The sequence below is a fragment of the Liolophura sinensis genome, chromosome 1 (assembly GCF_032854445.1).
Source record: "Liolophura sinensis isolate JHLJ2023 chromosome 1, CUHK_Ljap_v2, whole genome shotgun sequence".
Classification (NCBI taxonomy): Eukaryota; Metazoa; Mollusca; class Polyplacophora; order Chitonida; family Chitonidae; genus Liolophura; species Liolophura sinensis.
In genome coordinates, this window is record NC_088295.1 from 62,827,686 (window position 1) to 62,846,359 (window position 18,674).

General features: G+C 37.8%; 1 protein-coding gene across 1 annotated transcript in view; it reads right to left on the reverse strand.

The window, feature by feature from the left end:
• Positions 1-11,077: 11,077 nt before the first annotated feature.
• LOC135481419 (transcriptional enhancer factor TEF-1-like) overlaps positions 11,078-18,674 on the reverse strand; it is a 29,714-nt gene continuing 22,117 nt past the window's right edge. Inside the window, 9 exon segments of the mRNA XM_064761247.1 lie at positions 11,078-14,259; positions 14,976-15,128; positions 15,811-15,886; positions 16,077-16,141; positions 16,350-16,438; positions 16,441-16,456; positions 16,968-17,030; positions 17,449-17,620; positions 17,955-17,986. Of these exon segments, the coding sequence (XP_064617317.1) occupies positions 14,146-14,259; positions 14,976-15,128; positions 15,811-15,886; positions 16,077-16,141; positions 16,350-16,438; positions 16,441-16,456; positions 16,968-17,030; positions 17,449-17,620; positions 17,955-17,986 (780 nt within the window). The 3' untranslated portion in view covers positions 11,078-14,145.

Here is an 18,674-nt window from a genome sequence, read left to right on the forward strand (position 1 = left end):
TTGTGGGTTTCCCCCGGGTTCTGCTCTGTTTCCACCCACCATAATGCTGGCCGCCGTCGTAGAAGTGAAATATTCTTGAGTTCGGCGTAAAACACCAATCAAATAAATAAATAAATAAATCAATAGTCATGTCATAGCCACACATCGCAACAAAAGGTAGCTGTCAGTCAATGTTACAATTATATCATAACCGTATGTTAGATGCAAGTCCTTATACACAGGCCTATGATATGAGAGTAAACAAGGGCTTTCCTGTTACGTTTCAGGATCTTCAGACCCGGAATCCCAGACCCAGCCAGGTGTTGTCGCCGCGGCTGTCTTAACACCGGTTGTCGTGATTGTGACCATAGCTTTGGCAGTCTTCATATATTTGTGGCGAAGAGCTCATACAGGTTAAATAGTCTTGTGATATAGCATAGTGTTTTCTGCTGCAACATGGTGTCTTTTGGTGTAACATGGTGTCTTCTGGTGTAGCATGGTGACTTCTTGTGCAACATGGTGGCTTCTGATGTAACACGGTGTCTTCTGGTGCAACATGGTTTCTTCTGGTGCAACAAGGTGTCTTCTGATGTAACATTGTGTCTTCTGATGACGTCTGATGTAACATGGTGTCTTCTGGTGCAACTTGGTGCTTCCGGTACAACATGGTGTTTTCTGATGTGACATGGTGTCTTGTGGTGTAATATGGTGATTTCTGATGTAACATGGTGTCTTCTGATGTAACATGGTAACTTCTGGTGCAATATGGTGTATTCTGATGTAACATGGTGTCTTCTGATGTAACATGGTGACTTCTGGTGCAACTTGGTGACTCCTGGTGCAACATGGCGTTTTCTGGTGCAGCATGGTGACTTCTGGTGCAGCATGGTGTGTTCTGGTGCAACATGGTGTCTTCTGATGTAACATGATGTCATCTGGTGCAACATGGTGTTTTCTGACGTAAGATGATGTCTTGTGGTGTACGATAGTGATTTCAAATGTAATATGGTGTCTTCTGACGTAAGATGATGTCTTGTGGTGTAACATTTTGTGGCGAAGAGCTCGTACAGGTTAAATAGTCTTGTGATGTGGCACAGTGTCTTCTGCTGCAACATGGTGTCTTTTGATGTAACATGGTGACTTCAGATGTAACATGGTGTCTTCTGATGTATCATGGTGTCTTCTAGTGCAACTTAGTGACTTCTGGTGCAACATGGTGTTTTCTGGTGTAACTCAGTGTCTTCTGATGTAACATTTTTATTTTGTAATATTTTTTTGTAAAGCTATCCACTAAAACCTAATTTCCTTCATCAATATCATGTTGGGTAAGTTATAATTTATAAAATATAACACATTGCTTTATCTATTTCAGCCAGTGGCCAGTCCAATGGAGAGATGCCTAGTAGGTAAGTTTAAAAATTCATTGTTACTAATGTGTGTTTTCAGGAGTGAAACTGAAACTGAAACTTGTTCAAATATAGGCCAACATATTGGTGAACCATTCCTTTGAACTCGTATAGGCCTATTCGCGTTTATGCTTCACTATTCCGGTGGTATGAACATGGGACTGGTGTTTAACAACGCGGTTAAGATGTTTGTCTTGAGGTGTAATTGAAGTGTTAAAAGGTGTTGATTTAATTCCAGAATCCCTAACATGAAAATTGTTGGAGTATAGCTGTCTTCCACCAAAATGACATATTGCATGAGGGTATGCTCTGTCGGAGAAAATCTATCACATGAAGGGAAGTTTGTCAGCAAATTCGCAATTAAATGCAAACAACACACTAGAATGAAGTACCTGTCAGATGAAAGACCATTAAATATTATCCGGGAGGTAGTATTTTTTTGCAAAATATTGCTGTGACGTCAGTCATACCCTCTGCCTTCAAACAGCTCACCATAATATCCTGTGTTTTAAATGCATTTTAATCAGTTAAAAAATCCCCCCCCCCCCCAAAAAAAAAAAAAAATAAAAAATATCCTGGACAGTGTTTACTGGTCTTTCATCTGATAAATACTTATCTTCCTTAAAGGGCGGTTGTTCACCCTAGTCACACTTTGAGTGAAATATTTTTGAGTACGGCGTTAAAAACCCCAGTCAGTCAGTCAATCAGTCATGGCCAAACTTCCTTGGGAAGGCATTATTTCTGGCATTCAGCCTAAATTGTAAGAAGTTAAGAGCTGGTTTATTTGTGTTTTTAAATTTATTTATGTTTTTTATTCTGTTTACGTAAAAGACATGAAGACAGTCACGAAATGTCAGACACAGGTAAGTACAGCAATGTACAACCGAATAATGTCAAGTGATCTTGTAAAACGGGCAATACTGCACAATCATTCTCCCTAGAAGCTGACTTTTTGATTCGTGAGATCTCTACACAGGCAGCCAAATCACATAACCCATAGAATAGCAAAGCCTTTACCAGAAAGGACCTACAGTCTTGAAAGCTTGTATTCTTTTCGTGAGATGAAAGGCGTTTACTGTATGATCTGTGAACATTTCCAGAACTCGCATAAGGGACATGTCTTTGTGGGTTGGTATTTATTAATTAGGATTGTGACATAATTCATAACCACGAATGCTTGTACCTGTGGTTAATAGAGGCATATCAAATATTTATTTATTTATCTGATTAGTGTTTTAAGCCCTACTTCACTTTATATTTCACTTACACGACGGCGGCCAGTATTATGGCGGGAGGAAGCCGAGCTAAATTCTGGGGGAAACCCACGACCATCCGCAGGTTGCTGACAGACCTTCCCAAGTACGGCTGGATACAAAAAGTCTTCAACATTTAGGTAAAACTAGATCAGCATGTGCTAGTTGAAAAATGGCTACGAATCAGTGGTGAAATCCAGTCTCTTGACAATTTTCCTCAGTTATGGATGAGATCTATTAAATTCTGATAAATATTTCCGCGATCGACTCGGTCGCATAGAGGAGATAAACCACAAAGTTGTGCAGTACTTTTACTTTTAGAACTGTATACTGGTATATATGTCAAGGCTCAAGCCGGCCTGATACGAGGAGACATGCCATGATCGAAACCATGTGTTTAAACCCAAAGCAAAGAAACGGTGTAATTATGGAAATTCTGGATTAGAATCTGAATTAAAAGCAATCATCTCTTTAAAATCGGACGTTTCTGCGACGGGATTGTTTTCTTAGCCATCTGTTTCTGCATCATAGACACTTCTGAACGTCATTATGAAGCACTGAACGTCCAGTCACAAGCATCTGCTACGAGGATCAGTCCGCAACCGTGAGTTGATTTCAAAGCTGTGGCTTTATTTGGGGTCAATATTGTAGCTTTTCTGAGTTTTACCTAGTCTGACAATCTGGGCCTGATTGATCAGAACTGTCTCAAGACTTAATACCAGATTTAACTCTAAGCCGTAAGTTTTGAACTTGGACCTAAAATATTGTGTAATAGTATATTGAATATGAACTAAATACTCTCCTCTGTACAACTGCATTGGTTTCTGTGTTTTCTTAAAATTGTAAATATGTAATATAACTTAATACCGGTATTAGCTAATACGCTTTTGAACAACCGGGCCCAGACAACTGTTTACGTATAATGGGAGAGGTTATGTTTAAGTCCGCGTTTATGTGCCCGTTTGTCTTCTTGACTGACTATCAACAACGGAAAAAGATTATGCGGAACAGAATTGGACACAGAAACGTTTAGAGCACGGGTGGTCTAGGGATCAGGAGAATCTCCTGTCGACTTGGTGTGAAATATTTTACGATTTCTTCCCCACATGAAGAGACAATATGCATTTAGACAGAAATGCATATTGTCTCTTCATGTTGTGGAAGAATTCGTAAATTTCACTGTCGACGGGATTCGTGATCTGGAAGTGCTTATCAGTTTATAATGTGTCCTTGTCAGTATTAAATATGTCAGCAAGTTGTTAAAATTAATGTTTTAAAATTAATTTGAAAAATGTCTTTATTGAAAGTTTACTTTACGTTTAAACTAGAATTTTTCTACTAACTCAAAGTCAAATGTGCACCTGCATTGTTTGTATTGTTAGAAGACATAGTGTTGTCATCTAGTATCATGTAAGTGATAACAATGTATCAGCCAGCTTCACCCACTACATATGGTTATTAGTATATGTGTACATTTTTACCAGTGAATATTTATGGTCAGATCTAAATCGTATCAAAATCATAAGTCTTATACTAAAGGTCAAATGTTTTGTTTAACATTACAGCGCTCAGTCCGCAGACTATGTGAATTTGAAGTTTGGAGCAAGGAAAGGTAATTACCAAATTAGTTATTAAATCATTTGTTTGACTCATAATGAACGTGGTAGTACAAAAGTTTCAGGTGTACAACGGGTATTGGGCCAGTGACCATGCTGTCTGTAGGTTGTGTGTTGTAAAATCTGCATACAGAGATTTGTAGTAATCACCATTCATCAATTCAGAAAGATTATATTTCAATACAGTGCTGATACCAACTATATAGCTATGACAGACAGTACTGCACAGGGTATTATGTTACTAAGGCCGTTACATGAACGTAACGTGTACTTTATTGACAAAACTGTCCAGGGAGTCTAATTTGGAGGGCAACAAGGTTAAGAAATTAAAACTACCAATCAGTCAGTCAATCAGTCATTGCCAAACTTCCTTTGAAAGGCATTATTTGAGTGATGCAGCGGCCTTCGTGGCCGAGGGGTTATAGGGCGCCACAAGAAGCATCTCACCAATGCGGGCGCTGTGCGTTCAAGTCCACCTCTGGCTTCTCTAAGGTCTTACGTGCTACAGCTATTTGCGGATGGTCGTGAGCTTCCCCCGGTTTCCTCCCACCATAATGCTTGTCGTCGTCGTAGAAGTGAAATATTTTTAGCACGGCGTACAACAGCAATCAAATAAATAAAAAAATAAATGAGAAAAACTTGATTGAGTTAGGCACCATCTCTAGCGTTTTAGACATGGGATTCCAGTGAGACAACACTACATTTCTATCAGCACTTATGCATCTAGGCATTCTACAACGCAGACGCCGTTTTTTATAGGTCACTGTTTCTTTGCTCATTTCAGATAAAACCTACGTTCCTGTGATGCTTCCAGTTCCTGACAAACGTCCAAAGAAAAATGTGTATGAAAATACCTATTATTAGTCTATATTTCGAGAACTACAGGACAATGACAACCCGCTCACACGAAGTGGTTTAGAAGAACTTTCGATGAATAACGTGACTATAGCACGTCAACATTTAAAGAGACATATTGCACACGGCGAAAAAAATGTTTTCATATTTTAGACGTCATCTACACAAAGTTGAGACTTCCAGATGTCTACTGACATGTATCTGACTTTGAGTGAACAATCGAATGTTCAGTTTTATCCGGGGACCCCCTTCGACCATCATCTCACTCAAGGCACGATCTTTAAAAACATGGCCGAAGACAGACTTTTTTTTTACTGTATTGCCTCCCCTTTCTGTCTAGACGACGGTAGTTGTTCAGCGAACTTCAAATGTCAGATACGTCGTAATTATGCGGCCTGCCGTGTAACTCCAGTTTTGCTGTTGGGAATTACGAATATTTTGTAATATATTTTCAATAAAAGGAAAGGTCGTCTAGTTCACAAGACTAAACTGGCTTGCAATTATCATACTGTTTATATGTCCGATCCATGGGCCTCATTTGCATGTTACCTTGTTTGGCTAACAGTTTAGATCAATGACCGCTTTCCCCATATAATTGTCTTATATGATGTTTATCGGGAAATATAACCCTAGGTCCAGGAGGTTTAGTTAAGGGTCAAGTACAACTCACTTTTGTATTTAGCGGAACCAACTCAAAAATTCTTAATTTCTTTCGTCGGATGGCCCTTTAAGTAATAATAGACATAATACTAATAATAGGTGCGAAGCAGCGATGCCGTGTTCAAACCCGCATTTACGGTTTATGACGTGACTTCTGGTTTAGGGAATTGCCTTCATGCCTTGAAATACCGAATGGTATTGAGTCCATGCCTCATGCATTAGTTGCAAGTGATATATATCCACTTCCTCTTTTGGTCATATTGCTAATGTCAGATCTTTTTAATGTATAACGGAACCCATAATGTAAGCCCTATGTAAAACAGACGGCTGTATGTGTTAAACTCATATTGAATAGATTTTGACTACAAATTAAAGTTTGTATCATTTAAAAATCGGTTGAAAAAGAAAAACTATTGATTGTAGCTCAAATCTGTTTGGTTGCAATTTGATTCAATCGTACAATGATTCTAGCGTGTACAGTTCTCATTCTACAGGTCAAAATGCCAAATTGTTTGTGAGTTTTCTGTGAAAAAAAATTGGGCTATTCTCATCGGGTTTGTCATTTCCTGTAAAACCCGAAACTTCCGATTAGAAATATTTCCCAGCTTTTGGATTCAGCACAGAGCAAATCTGCCCAAATTTTACAGGACAGAACTTCAAGTCTGTCCTTGAAACGTACTTCAGTTTTCATTGAATTCGGTTGATATGTAGTGCCACAAATTAGTGGGAAGTAATAATAATGAAACCCTAGCCCCCTGGGGCTTTCTGCCGAAGGATTAAACCACATAATAAGGGATATATTGCTGATTTCTGTAGGGTAATTTTACAGGGGCATAACATTCATATATACATACTGTAAATAGAGCTGGCCATAGTAGCAGTTCATCATAATCTAGATGCATAGAAATAAATGTCACAATATAATGTAGCGTAACAAAACAGTCTGTCCAGTTGGTTAAACATGCAATGAGACAGTTTAATGCTGGCAGCCGTTGTTTAAGTGAAACATTCGTGAGTACAGCGTAAAACACCAAGCAAATAAATAAATAAATAAATCCTTTTTTCAATGTTATATTTTTTATAGTTTGGCCATAGTACCCTGGTGTATAGTAATCCCAGGAAACCTGAAGAAACATCTACCCTTTTTGACTGTAGGCCTTATTATTACATATCGTAATACTGTAAATGTTCTCTATGAAACAATCAAGATAGGAAGATAAATAAATACATGTACAGACAAAAATAAATATCTCTTTCCTTAGGCTTAAACATTTGAGATAGTCTTCTCGCCATCGTGCGGGAAAAGATATATAATGCGCGCGCAAGGCCCGAGAAGCTGATCGCCGCCAAGTGTGTGAATGATGTATATTTCTTATAGACATGTTCACTGATTGTAAGTCTCTTGAGCTGATGTACATTTTGCATATATATGTATCATTTATATTTTCGTTGCTTCGTTCATATGTACAGGTTACCATTCCTTTTAATTGTTACTTTTTAAATGTTTGTTACATAATGCATTTGCATGCAAGATTAAGTGTTCAGCAATACGTGAAAATAAATAATAAATGCTCTTTTTGATTTTCCATCTCGTGACTTGATTTGTGATACATCTGATGATTAAGCTCTGTTATAAAGACTTAATTGGTCTCACCACAGCTGATCGCCCTTTACCCATGTTCTCGCAGTCTCCAACCCAGTTATGGCTAATTCTGCTACAGCTTTGGAGGTTTGTCGGTGCCTGAAAGAGGGAGATATTTTATTCTAGGCCCCAGGAGCATGAAGAGATCTTTGACTTGAGACAAAATTTTAAATGACTTTAAAATTGGTATTTATTACTTAACAAGGTCAAAATATTGCTCGACAACGTAACTTCTGTGTAAGTTATTGTAAAACAAATTTCAGCTAAAATAACGGAAAGGAACATACCAAGTTAAATGAATGAAATTTTCCCTTAAGTCAAAGAATCGTGTGGCCAGGCACGCTGGTTTACTCCACCCGTGAACTGGACCTACCTCATGTATGAGAAAAATTCTTAAACATGACGTTTAAACACCAAATGAATAAATAAATACATTACTATTTGCTTAATTAAATGTTACGTTGGTAGCGTATACCACCCCGATTAAGATAGCCTATACCACCCCGATTAAGGTAGTGTTTTTAGTATAGTACACTGTACGGTGGCTGCGTTGTAATAATTATTAAAACCATTGTACACTCAATAAAGTTTTAGTTGGTTTAGTTAGTGTTAGTTTTAACAGAAAGTGCGTTTTCTGAGTGATGCTAGAATGTATTCTGTTATACTGTGTTACATGTATATTCAACATGATATTCTCTTAGTTTAATGGAATCTTCATGTTGGAATTATCGAATACATGTGTTATATTTAACAGAATAATCTGTTACAATAGCAGAATACATTCTAGCATCCCTCAAACTTTCTGATAAAATTAACAGATTAATTTTTGTGAGTGCAGAATCTGAAATTTTGCATTCTGTAGTGAATTTAATGGACTGTGTTAGGAGCGAAAAACCGGAACATATATTTCAGTTTTCTTCTTTGAAAACTGGTGTTATTACATCAACTATCCATAACTTAATGAAACCATCTTCCTCTTTAATTGATGGGATATGTTTATGGCCGATGATAAAGGAAAAGGTCGCATAAAAATTCAATGAGTTTCATAAGAAAGACCTTTGAAAATGTCTCTAAAAGTTAACTATTTGTTTTAGGTCGTTTCACTAATTTATAAATGCAGTGAAATGCTCGAATCGTAAGGTGGGCATTGTGTACCATACTGGCATCACATCACCTCGTACTTCGTGCTTTCCTATACATACCAAGTATTGTCGAACATTATTTAAGTAATTTTTCACTCGAGAGTAATAAGAGCTCTTCCAGCATTGACAGTTGTGTTCTATAAGGTTGGCGGAAAAATCTTGTGACGACAGAGTACCTAAACACAGCTCACCACAGGGTTCGAAGATTTGATTGGATTGAACTCTGACACCTGTGTAATCAGGCACTTTGTCTGAGTGATGCTAGAATGTATTCTGCTATTGCGACAGATCATTCTGTTAAATATAACATTCTGTTAAATATTCCGTTAGATATAACATACGTATTCTATTAATTCAACACAAAGATTCTATTAGACTAACACGATGTTATGTTGAATATGACAGAATATTGTGTTATAATATATAACAAAATATATTCTAGCTTCACAAAGGCAACAGACTTTCTGTTAAAATTAAGATTCATTTTTTGGAGCGTAGCTGCAAATATGATGTCTGAGTTTAGTGATACAAGCAATATCATATCTCCTAATAAAAGCGGGTTAAGGTTACATCACTCAACACTGCGTGCATCTTTCTCTCCGTGTAACTACCTTCTCTCTGCAAGAGAATCTAAGCACTTTAGTGTTGAATAATATACATGTGCCAACATCTAGCAAACAGAAACTAAGTCATTGGGACTTCCGGGCAGCGTCTCATGACTGGCTGTGGATTAGCCAAGCTCTAGGCTACATCATGGTTCTGTCATGCAAGGTTAAACTTAATGCAAGGTAATTGCTACCATGGGAATCGCCTTCGTTAGCATCGATCGACCCGCCATCCATATATCACATAACACGGACGTTTAGTCCAGATTGTCAATTAAATTTTTGTATCATTTATTTTATTCCATCTGGAAATATTTGCGACACATTCCCTTTCGCAACCACTGGAGTTACTTTTGTTTTGGTTTACGAGATGAAAATAACGAGGAAGTGATCCTGTGTAGATCGGAAATGTAAGTCCCAATTTAACAAATGACCGCTTTAACACAAGTCAGATTTGGTGGAACCAAACTGACTCCCGCATGGTACCACTGCATGGCCATGTAAAGCCACAAGTCTGGTAGCTCCTCCGCTTGCAGGGCCAGGCGAAATCACTAGTATATTAACCCCACCTCCGCCCGCTGCCTGCACTTACAGCTACGCCAAGACGTACACTACGCCTTTATTAGATGAATGAACTGTTTCGGACATTTTATAAGGACATCCTCGCAGCTTTGATGTTTCCCTTGCTGTCGAAGTTCAGCAATTTGAATGAATGTTTTCGTGACATGTAGCTTGGACGAACATAAACATCAAGATCCTAGGTGTGACTTCTGACCTGGTAAGTGACAAATCAGACGGTTTGGGAGTAGGTGTGGCTTCAGACCTGGTAAGCGACAAGTCAGACGGTTTGGGAGTAGGTGTGACTTCAGACCTGGTAAGCGACAAGTCAGACGGTTTGGGAGTAGGTGTGGCTTCAGACCTGGTAAGCGACAAGTCAGACGGTTGTGGAAGTCGGTGTGACTTCAGACCTGGTAAGTGACTAGCCAGTCGGTCTGGGAGCAGGAGACTTCACATCTGGCAAACGACAAGCCAAACATGCATTGATGGGGCACAGATATGTGTATACAGATACGTCACCACAGCAGGCAACTTAATTTCCGGACTGACAGCTGGGATTGTAGTTTAAAGCAATTTGTACGCCCCAGGGAGAAAGCGGAGTTGTTACGCCACACCATATGACCCCATCCTGAGAACTAACTAGAGGCCAAGGGCTATGAAATGGGTCTACTGCTCTTCTTCTCATTTTATTTTTCTTGTCACTAATGACCAGTTGTCTTCAAGTACAATTCATAGGTCTTCTCCACCCACAAAGGTTGGTTGTCAGTTAATAGTCTGTATGAGCATGACAATCCTCCGTACCATTGCCAGTGGACCCAGACACCTCTCCCTTTTGGGGTTGGTGGGTGGGGAGCGGTGGAGATCTTGTGCAAGACGTCTATTGCACAGGTGGTGGGAGCAGAACTATAGTGCCGACAGATCATCACAACACGTCAAGGCAACACAACGTAAAATATGTTTTGGTCCTTACATTGTATATTTGTATCTCAACACTGCAAACATGGTAAGGACACATAAAACACATGTACAATCTGTCAACCTTTTTTCAGACCCTTTTCAGGATAATATCAAAATGTTGATCACATATAGCAAATGTAATTAACAGTTCAATGGACCATGAAATACTTCATCGCTGCACTATCACTCGAGAGCCTCTAACAAATATGGTTGCTCCAATTCATCTAACTCATGCTGGCTTCCCCTTCAGTCTGCAAGAAGGCCTGCCAGCTACGGGCTATGCCTCCTTTCCTCAAACGTAAATGTTAGCTGCTGTCGTATAAGTGAAATATTCTTGAGAATGACGTAAAACACAATCAAAAAAATTAATAAATAAATAACAATACAGAAGACGTGCACTGAGGAAAAATACTTCACCTGCTTTATTATATATATGTTACTTTTCAGGCTGACAGCTGGTAAACGGAGGTGTATTTGACTACAATATAGAATGGAGGGTATGATCTGGGAGGTGGGTACCTTGGAGCAGTTGTTGGGATGAGAATATACTGTAATGACTTTTGTGTGCTGGACACAACATGACCAACAAGCAGAAACCTGTGTGACAAACTATACTCAAGTTCACCCAGTCAGCATACTGGGAAACAAATATACTGACCAAATCAGAGACATATCTTAATGGCTGGAAGCAAAATGCTGTGAGTTTCATTCATGAAAAAATGTAAACTCAGGAAGAAGTTTTAAATATGTTGCTTCAGATTTCATCTTGCACTTGTCAGGCACAAGAACAATGACGGGAGTCTAATAAAGTTAAAAAAAGAAACTGTTTTTATACAGAAAATATCAAATAATCAAGAATGTTCATGAACTTGATTGGTCAACAGACAACCTGTCCACAAAACATATTGTTTGAATGTTAGAGAGTACACTTTGGAGTTCCTGCTAAGTTGGCATTATGGAAATATTTTTGTGTCTTTCACTAAATACTAAATCAATCTACCAAATCCTTATGTTATCCCTTTATACTATCCAACAACTTTAATTTCTGATTTTCTGCGTTCTGGGATTTGCACCTTTATAAGGCCCTACGTTTTGCATACATCGCTCTATATAAAACTAATAAATAAACATCCCACCCTCAAAAAAATATTACACTTCCCTCCCCAAAAATTTATTGCTAGCTTCTCAAAAGGCTTGCAATATCCCTAAAGCAATTTAGAAAACAAGTACATGTACATCTGATAGCTGGATATAAAACATCCATTATGACCATTTGACTAAATTTGACTTCAATGTAAATAAAAAGAACTCGTAGAATACACACAGGGTAAAAAGTTATCATAAAATACCACGAGGCCAGCATGTACATGTACAAAGGGGAAAACATGGTGGAGAAAATTGGCAAATATTAGAAAATTGATGCTGCGGAAAATGTACTTCATGCTAAAAAAAAAAAAAAAAAATTTATGTACCTATAGAATAATATTTACATGTTCATATTTCAGACATAAAAAAAAAGATGACAACCACTCTTATTGTAACATAAAATGAAATTTAACCAGTGTATAGGGTTAAAGATGAAGCAACAACAGTACACATCAATGGAGGGATGAAAACACACAAGGCACTTGGGCACCATGTCAATGTTTGCACAGAGAGGAGCGTTTGTAGCCTGTTCATACAGAATTGTCTCCCCTGAACCCTATCCTACACCAGCAGCAGGCTTTAGTCGGTGGCCATGCATAGGTTGTAATGCCACAGAGAAAAGTGCATGTATCTCAACACCTAGCAGAGAGAACTCAATTTTCCTGAGGTATGAGTGTAGCTTGTAGCTAAGTCCTCTTATAATTAAATGTAAGTAACCAGTACTTACAACATTACATCAACACTATAGGATTTCTCAGCACTCTTAACATTGCATATATGCAATTTCTAAATATCCTTTACAAAAGTGCATTTTTTTCACTCCCAATAATAACCCAATCAAAACTACCTTTTCATGAAATTAGGGGAAATTTTTTTTTCTCATAACCTACCACATCCTAGCCGATTCCTAACCTTCCCACAGACATTATAATGATAGTGCTAAAAGTCATAGCAAAGATAAGTAACTTTCCGGTAAGACTGTAAGGCACGACTTCACCATATCAGTAGAAACACTTCTTTGAAATTAGACCACACAACCCACATGTAAGTATACTTTGTAAATATCTTTAACATCTCTTTTTTAATCAGCGAACACCTAAAATACACCAAGGCTAAACTTTGCACAATCAAATGCAGCTGTAAAACACTTAAAGGCATCCATAATGATCAACCTATGTAAAGTATAGTCGTCCTTCACAAAATGATCAGCCCCCAGATATCGTTAAGCCACATGCATATATGGACAGAACACCATAAAAAATTTTAAAAAACCCAGGTATATATGTCAAATCCAACAACTTCTATACCTATCTTAACATAACACAGGAATATTATTCAGCACTGAACCTGAGTGTAGACAGAACTACACAAACCACATGTACCTTTCTACAGGTACAAACGAGAAGCTGACTTGAAAAAGGTATATAATACATAATACTCTTGAAGGTACACTTTCCTTAGCTGTAACAGCACACCTCTGGCATGTCTGATTCAAGGTTGCAACACAAACTAAAGCTGATACAACGCTCCACTGTACATAAAACACAGTACGTACACTAAGTAATGATTCAACTATCTAAAACACTACGTGACAAAGACCTTAATACAATGTGAAACACTTACGCTGACCTTACACATGCTATAATAATAATAATAAAAAAATGTGGATGTAAAAAAAACAAGAAAACGGAAAACAACATGGCTTTTGTTCTACAATGTCGTATATACACAGATGATACCAGATAGCAATGGGTAGAAGATAAAAAATATGCACAGTGGAGAGGTTACATCTATTGCTATCCATAAAATACATTTCATAGGCACGGATGTGATGCGTGATTGTAAATTGCATGAAGAATTCCAACCTGTCCACCAGACTAGGCGACCCAAAATGAGGCACTACCAACCGTCCTGGGGGTGGCTGTGATTTCATAATGAATTCTATGTTGCAGCTTTAATAACAAACTATTATAACATGTAACGACAAAACAATAACAGATCAACTTGTGACCTTAGGTGAGGGACTCATGGGGGAAAAGAAAGTCCTGTAAACCCCTTCGCACACCCTTTATTTGTTGCAAAAAAAGAAATACTCCTTGCCAAAACCGAGAATAGGCTTGGGTTTGCCTTCCATGACATTCAGTTTTCGCTTAAATGGAGACGATTTCACGAGGGTTTAGCCTGCTCTGATCCACCAATTGCAAGTCTTCACAATGTTTCACGCAAGGCGTGGTGGCACTGCTGGCTGGATGACACTTGCACCACTAAGGTCAGTAACAGTTGCACACTGGCGTCATGCGACGGGGAATCCCCCACAGTTGCTGCCTCAGTCCTTCACCAGCCTATAGATGTGATGCTGAGCTCCGTGCTCGCTGGTGGACACCTCAAACACGTATGCGATACACAGCAATGTCTCAGGCTGGTCTCGATTCGTCACCACCTGCAACACACACACACACAGGAGAAAAGGCCATTAGTCACTGCATGAGTCATGTACAGCTCATTTTTCACTGCAAGGAACCTGACTATCACAAGCTAGACGTCGACAATACTGGTGATGAGGTCAGTACAGTGGCTGTGGCTTTAGACAAAATTCTGTTTTGGCCATCATTAAAACCACGTTCCTCAGAGTAACCTGACCAACCCTCAAAAAAAGGCCATACTTTAGAGTTTTTATTGAGATTTTGATGCACTTTCTCTTTTCATTTTTCTCTCATTGTTAATTTCACTATAATCCCATTTTTCATTAGACCAAAAAAAGAAAAAAAAAAGTATTTTTCACACACTGATTTGATTTACTGTTCAGTTATCCGAACAAAGTCTTTTTCTGTACTCTGAAAGATGGCTTTGCTGAGTCCACAGATTTCTAAGGTACCTATCATAAGTCAGTGATACATTCCGGTTTTCCCTTAAGTACCACATTGAACACCAACTAATTAATCCATCTACAGAATAAGGAATAACTAATCTTTGAAACCATCTCACATACATGTAAGTCAAGGCAATATATATTTACACGCCTATGTTGTGGCAGAATCAAAATGTCATTTACTGTACTTTTACCACATGCAAAAAATTCCAGATTAAATCCTAGAAAAACTTTTATCTTTTGGTAAGAGAGACAAATACGAGTACAAGACGTCACCAGCCATTTACCTGAAGAATTGTGAAGTTTTCCAGGACGCTGTTCATCATGTATTTCTCAGGTAGGTGTTTTAGCTTATGGATGAAGTTGATCATATATTCACACATTGGTGAGCGGTGGATCCGATAGACAAACCTCCCATTCTCAAACCTAGAGTACTCCGTCTGACAAAAAAAATACAAAAACTCAGTTAGCTCCCTATCTGAACTCTGCATGAGCAATGAGCAATCACCAAAACATAAATACCTTTTCCCTATGGAAACTGCTTTACACAGAAACTAAACCTGCACTGGCATGTATCAAGTTAACTCCTTACAACAGAGTGTAAGAAAACAGAAATGAGTGTCTTTGCACATGTAAAGTCCAAAATAAAATATGAAACTCATAATTTATTTATTTGATTGGTGTTTTACGCCGTATTCAAGATTATTTCACATATTCGATGGGTGAAAGCATTATGGTGGGAGGGAAACCGAAAATAGCCAGTAGAAAACCCACGACCATCCGCATGTTGCTGGCAGACCTTCCCACGTGAAACATATAACGTATAATAGCGAAGACAAGCATGGATTATTACCAAAAACAAATTCAGCGGAAATTCTAAAATTTCTTAACAGCCATTCTATATTTAGATGTACGATTCAAAGTTAACAAAAATCATGAAACTGTCAAAAAATTGATGCGAGGAAAACATATACTAACTTTCAGTTATGAGCATTAATCAATAGGGTGAAGCACTGTGGGGACAAGAAGATTTGGTCCCAGTAACTGTGTTAAAATTGAATTTAATACAACTTAGCTAGGTAAACCCTATAAGAGGATAGAGAGCTCATCTCAAAAACTTACCTCTACTTTTTCCACCACTTGTTTCCCAAATGAACACACTTTTGTTGAACATGTGATGTTCATGTTTTCACTGGCTCTCATATCTAGCAAAAAATTAAACACACATGCACACAAAATGACATAGTGAATCAATGGAAACAGAATTCAAACACAACTGAAATATGAAAATACTCTGTAAACAGGATTTAAACTTTTGTCTAGTTTGTAGAGCTTAATATGAGAAGAACTGTCAGTAGAAAGAAATAAAGTGACCAATGCTGCACAACACTCACTGGCTTGTGACCCCAAAAAAAGCACTTGATTCATCCTGGACGTTTGTATTTAAATCAGCCTGAAATGAAACACAAACAAAAATATCATAGCAGCAGTTTACCATTAGAAAATATTTTTGGCAAAATAATACGAAAGCTAAAATAAACTCACTGGAACAAGTAACAAGTCAAGCTTCATTTGTTCTAGGTAAACAACATAGAACAAAACCCTTATACACATGTACATTACTAAATGAAGAAATGTTAAAAAAAAAAAAAAAACCTTACCCAAAATTTGACAAGGAAGAAAGCAGACTGTGGACCTTTATCATACAATTCCTTTAATCCTCCTTTCTTCTCAGGAAATTTATCATAATTTGCCGAATATCAACAGCCTGAAAGCAAAAAAGAAAAAATGTTTCAGGGCTTTTTTTTTTTTTTGGCAGAGAGTATCACCACTTACAATTCTGTGATTATTGTAGCCCTGGACAATTACTAATCAAACCTGGTCCAAACTGTAAAATTTGCAGGATTCGCTGCCTTTTTATGGACATCAGTTGTCTCCCTTATTACACAACATCAGGATTTTCACTTTCAAGAAATCGGACTCGTTGCTTTATACAGTTAAAATGTCCCAAACATGTCCTCATGTAGCTGTTATTTTAACGTGGTCACAATGATTAAGCTGCCTTAATGACATTTTCATATCCTCTGCCAGGGCAGTTGCACTGTTTTAGTTACAGAATACTTTATACACTGGGAAGAAAAGTTTCTCTACTTCCTGGCTTGCCTGTAATTGGACACACATACAAATGGTAATGTTCAAGGCTAGACAAGTAGATCTATGCCTGAGGCTTATGACGCAGACCACTAGCATGTAAATTCATCGCAAACGTAATGACTTACCTCTAAAAGTGGATCTGAGTACGTGGGGTTGGACCCAATGTGGACGAACAAATGTTTGTGATACTGTATGGAAGATAAAAAGCAATGAGCGGTATATAGAGCAGTGAAGAAACATGATGAACCTGGAACAAATATGTTACAGCACCACTTTGTTTACTTTTTGCATTCCACAGAGACCCGAGATGCAAGCAGAATGTTTTTAGCCAAGGTAACAAATTTCAGCTGCAATTTGCAAACATAGGTTATTTTCTCTTGTTCTAGCGAAGTGAGAAATGAGAGAATCTGGGCTAGGTTTCTAAAAAAATTCCTAATTTCAGTAATTTGCTTAGTTAATTTGTTTTTTGTTTTTTTTTGCATAAAGTCCAACATGGAGTGTTTCTTGACAAAACTTAACACAAACTCTTCGTAAGTACAGAGTTCTTTTTAATTAAACAAAACCCTTTTTGTGTCCATTCGTCGGATTTACGAGAAATGATCTTACATTAACTGACTCGGGATCACGCTGTTGTTCCAAGAAGGCTGAAAATTCCACAAGTCTTAGCTTTGGCCCTGATATAGATCTGCCCTGCCAGGCTGGGGGGGCGACTTCACTGGTTAATGAGGACGGAGGTTTTGTGTCGAGACCATAGCCGGGCGCAAATGGAGGCTTAACACTAGAAAACAAATAATTCCCGTCAGGGCATCATCATATTAAACTATAGGAAGACTTGTCAAACTACATAGGTGAACACACCACACTAAGCAGTGAAATATCCCACATAGTACTGCAAAAGAAGCAATTATTTACTAAGTTTGCTTAGAACTAGGATGGACTTGGCAAAATCAGAACTAAAAAGAAATACAAAAGATACAATTTTAAAGTTTCAGATTTAACTTTTTTAAATTCAGAGTTACCTTATAGCCACAATTTAAAGCACTTTAACCAAATGAGCAGTTAAAAAGCCATCTATGTGTATCTGATACAGCTGAAGCTTTTCTTGTACTTACTCGCTCTGTGGTGCTAAACCTGGCTGCCAAAACTGAAATTAGCAAAAACAAAACTGTGATGAAAGAAACAAAAACAAAATACATAAAGAGTACATGTACACATATCTGCTACATGTGACAAGACTTTTGTCAAATTTTCAAACTATGTACGGTACCACCTCACACTCAGTGCCCTTTGCATCAATTAGCCTCAGATCCGGAAATCGGAGCAATGTGTTTGCTTCTTTGGAACAAGGTAGTCTAATAGTGGGTATGTCTTTGTACCAGTAGGTTACCCACAAGCTAGTAAGCAATCCTTACATGTAAGAAAAGGAGAGCTTCGTCTGTGTAGCTAGGCAGTACTTCAGCCATAACATGCAGCTTAAATGCGGCTTAAGAATGTACTGTGAACTGGTATAAACTATGTAGGAGCTTTATAACAGAAGTCAAAAAAATACACATATGTGAATTCATAATAAAAGTTAAGCTACAGAAACTTACTAAATTGATTGATGTATTTTATGCTGTCAAATACATATATATATATATATATGGAGTCAGTTATAAATTTCCAAAAAACATAATGTAAATTTTGAATAACGCATTTAATGAATCAACCGTGATGTTTGGTTGTCCAACAATTTCATAATCCGCATCTCCTGACAATATAGCGTTGTCATAATCACTAGCCCCTTCATAATCCCTCCCATGGCTTACATTTACCTGTAATGTCTCAACTAA